We start from the raw sequence: 3,833 nt of genomic DNA, 5'->3' as shown, positions 1-3,833 counted from the left end.
TCTGCCCGATTTGTCTAGCATGCAGGACCGGTTGAATTTTTTTTAATAAATCAAGGTGGGTTACAAGTAGGATATCCAGTTGTCCATATATCCACCTTCTTGCCCGCCCCACCTATATATGTAATCATCGTCTCTTCCTCCTCCTCCTTCTCCTAATCTCCTCTCTTCTTTATTGTCCTTCTTCCTCTTCTTCTCTAAGGCCCCGTTTGGATGTTGGAATATACTGAGATCAACTCAGTTCAGTCTAATTTGAAGCTGAGTTTAACATCCAAACACCCAACTCTCAAATCACTAAACATCACTCAACTCAAAACCTCTTTACACATGGGACTCATAATCTTTTTTAATTCAACACATCTTTACACGCTGGACCCACAACTTTTTTCAACTTTCCATAAATACATCTAAACTCATTTTAACATCCAAACACATCCAAATTCATTTTAGGTGGGCCCCACAAAACTCATTCCACTATATCAACTTACTACTATTCATAAAGAACTTAACTCATCTTAACGTCCAAATGGGGCCTAAGTCTCTCCTCTACTCTTTTATCCTTCATTATTTCCTCATTTTTGCAAACCAGAAACCTACAACGTTGTTCACTGGTTGTGAAAAAGATATCTACAGTGGGGCTCTGCCCCCCGCCACCCCACCCCCATCTGGGCAGCTAGGGCAACCCTACCAACCCCGTAGGGGAAACAAAGGTGAGGAGCGAGGAGGGAGCAGTGTCCAACCCCTCCACCCTCAGCACCCCGCCCCCAGCCCAGCCCAGCCCAAATCCTATATATGTATACACACATTTATATATATATAAATAGATTTCATTACCAAAATGAAATCGTTTTTTTAACAAAAAAAACGAATGCCAAAACGACATCATTTTTTTTTTAAGGGGGGTTAGGGTTCCCCTCCCCGCGTAATCACTTCTCCCCCCCTCTCTCTCTCTCTCTCTCTCTCTCTCTCTCTCTCTCTGCGCCATTTTGAGCTCATCTCTATCGTGTGCTCCTACCCTCTCTCCCTCTCGTAGTCGTCGCGGTGGCGCGGCCCACGTCTCCATTTTCTCTCTTCCCCCTCTCTCTCTCTTTCCTCTCTGACAATGCGGACCCACGGACGACATTTAGTCCTTTATTTTTTTGCCTCAAATCCTCAAAATTTTGGCTTTTTTGTTTATGTGTATTGTTTTGGATTTGAGATGGTTTTGTAAATTTATTGTGGATTTGAATTTTATTCTATTTTATTTTTTTTGTATTTTGTTTTCGGTTAGGACAACTCACAACCGTGAGTGGTGGTGGACGAGGGGCCTGACAGATGAGGGGTCTACCCCTGCCCCTGACACAAGGACGGGGGCCTGCTGAAATATCGTTTAGGTCTCTCTTTCAGATATGCGAGGCACCAGTCGTGGAAGATGTGAACTGTGATAATAATAATAGCAAGATTTGAATTCTCTTTCGGAGCTCAAAAGCTATTCTAATTATTACAAATGCACTCATTTGGATCCATATGCTCTTAATTACTCATTTGGATCCTGATGAGGAAAGCTTCATGCCAGAACCAGCTTCTTTCTACTCGCCCTGAAACTTAAAGCAACTCATGTTTTATCCTTTTTGCTGTAGAAACAAGAGAAGGTAATATTCCAAGCTCAGTTGATTTCTTCATCTAAGCACGAACCTAAAATTATGGATTTGAAAACTGTGGAAGAAGCTTCGACATCTTCATAAAGGAAGGATTGAGCTTGCACTTTTGCAATGTCTGGAAGACAAGAACCTTCTGCTAGAGGAAAAAGACCTTTTCATTGAAATGGGACCCTTCTGCAGGGAACGCCCAATTGAAGAACTTTTCATCAGTTTGCATATGCTCGAAGTTCCACTCTCTGGCTTAGCAACCATCTTTTTGCGAGAACTTTTTAGGTTTGCTAATTGGGCTTTTGAACTTCCTTGATCAGCAACTATATTTGCCACAGCATGATAAATCCTAAACGCAGAAGATGGATCCAATGAAACAGATCTCCTCACTGGCTGTACTTCTTCTTTCACAGCTCGTTGATTGTCATCCAAATTGCTTACAACTCGAGAATGACGATTCCCAGAGCTAGAACTCTGCATACTTTTCTTTGAATTCTCAGCACCCCTTCCATCTTCAATTGCCAAAGCACTAAAACTTCCATCTCCAATCCCAACTTCCTCACTAGTTCCACCTTCTCCAACTTGGGTTCTTTCCACCCCATCATAATTCTCAAGATTCTCCACTAGGGTTTCTCCACTCGAACCCGCCGAAACACTCACGTTAGGTTCGGTTGCAGGTACCTGAGAACCGGTAACGTCGCTAAATATAGGAGCACGACACAAGGGGCAATTCTTGTGTGATCTCAACCAGGAATCTATGCAAGGAAGGTGAAAGGCGTGGCTGCACTTTGGCAAGAGTCTAAGGCTCTCATCTTCTTCAAACTCATTCAAGCAAATAGAGCATTCCGTACCATCAATCAACCCCTCATCTTTTTTGTACTTGAAAACCGTGATGGAATCGATGACGTGTTGCTGGAGACCAACGGTGTGGATATACCATATCGGGTGATCGATCACAGGGCCATGATCTTCATCAAGAAAATCTTCTCGGGTATCAAACAGAATTGGAGAATTTCTTCTCCTTGAACTATTCCTCGATGAGTTGTACTTGCGGATGATTATGAACATAATTGCAACCAGAAGAGCTCCGCCAAGGATGCAGGCAGTGATAATAAGACTGGCGTTAATCAAACGGTTCTTGTAATGGAAATGGTCGCGAGGAGGCAGTGGTTCTGGTGGCGGAAGAAGATATTCACGGCGCGTCTGACACCAACTCATTACGCAGGCAATATGAGGATGGTGAGGCAAGCTGGTTTCTGGTACTAACATTTTTCTGAGATGAAACCCCATAACAAAAAACAGAGCAAGAAAGAGCAGAGGATCAAAACAGAGGATGGAAACAACTCAATCCTTTGTGTATGGAAAAAAAATGAGAGCCACGGAGAAGACATGGAAACTGCTTTTTTGCCTTCATTTTTCACCACAACTTGGGATATTGGAGAATTTGTGATTGTTTTTGTTTTGTTCTGTTCTTTCCTTTTCACGATTCTCTTGTTGCTTTCTTTGGTACATTTCATTTTCAGTGAAGGACTGGGGCATTTACTTGGCAGCTTCCTTTTTCTTGGTTTTGAGTCTAGGGAAGTTGTACGCGTCAATGGCTTTCTACTAGTCATTTCCGCGTTCTCGAAATGAAGGGTTCCCACTTCCCAATTCCCAATCCATGAAAACCGTAGAAATACTTTTTCACAAATTAAAATAAGTTGTTATATTATAAAATTATTTTTATTATAAAATAAATTTAATAAATCATAAAAAAATTATGTTAATTTATAAAATTATTTTTATATAATTTCTTTATAGTTATAACAGTTTTCATAAAAAAATATTATCACAAATTATTTTGAAATTGAATATTGAAATTAAAGAATATTGAAATTAAAGAATAAAAAAATTATCTTATAGCAATAAATCACCTAATTCAATACCTAATTATGCTTTAATTTACGATTTATTTATTTTTGTTATAACAAAAAATTTACGATTTAGGAGGATATACAAAATTGAGTTACGGTATTTAACTTAAGGGCTCGTTTGTTTTCAGAGACGAGATGAGATTAAAGTTAAAAAGTTGAATAAAATATTGTTAGAATATATTTTTTAATATTATTTTTATTTTAAAATTTAAAAAAATTAAATTATTTATTTTATTTTATGTGAAGATTTAAAAAAATTATAATGATAAAATGAAATGAAATGAAATGAGATGCG

The 3,833-nt window shown here is 38.9% G+C and overlaps 1 protein-coding gene across 1 annotated transcript; it reads right to left on the bottom strand.

Moving 5' to 3' along the window:
* Nucleotides 1-1,416: 1,416 nt before the first annotated feature.
* Nucleotides 1,417-3,113, bottom strand: LOC121252985 (RING-H2 finger protein ATL52-like). The gene has a single exon (XM_041152845.1). The coding sequence runs from the start codon at nt 2,913-2,915 to the stop codon at nt 1,716-1,718; it is 1,200 nt and encodes a 399-aa protein (XP_041008779.1). The 5' UTR covers nt 2,916-3,113; the 3' UTR covers nt 1,417-1,715.
* Nucleotides 3,114-3,833: the final 720 nt, after the last annotated feature.

This window comes from Juglans microcarpa x Juglans regia, chromosome 2S (genome assembly GCF_004785595.1).
Source record: "Juglans microcarpa x Juglans regia isolate MS1-56 chromosome 2S, Jm3101_v1.0, whole genome shotgun sequence".
NCBI lineage: Eukaryota > Viridiplantae > Streptophyta > Magnoliopsida > Fagales > Juglandaceae > Juglans > Juglans microcarpa x Juglans regia.
The sequence above is the reverse complement of the archived record's forward strand: the minus strand, read 5'-3'. Positions and strand labels throughout refer to the sequence as shown.

What these genes read in the sequence shown, in the direction of transcription:
- LOC121252985 (XM_041152845.1), bottom strand. Translation starts at nt 2,915, where the DNA reads ATGGGGTTTCATCTCAGAAAAATGTTAGTACCAGAAACCAGCTTGCCT.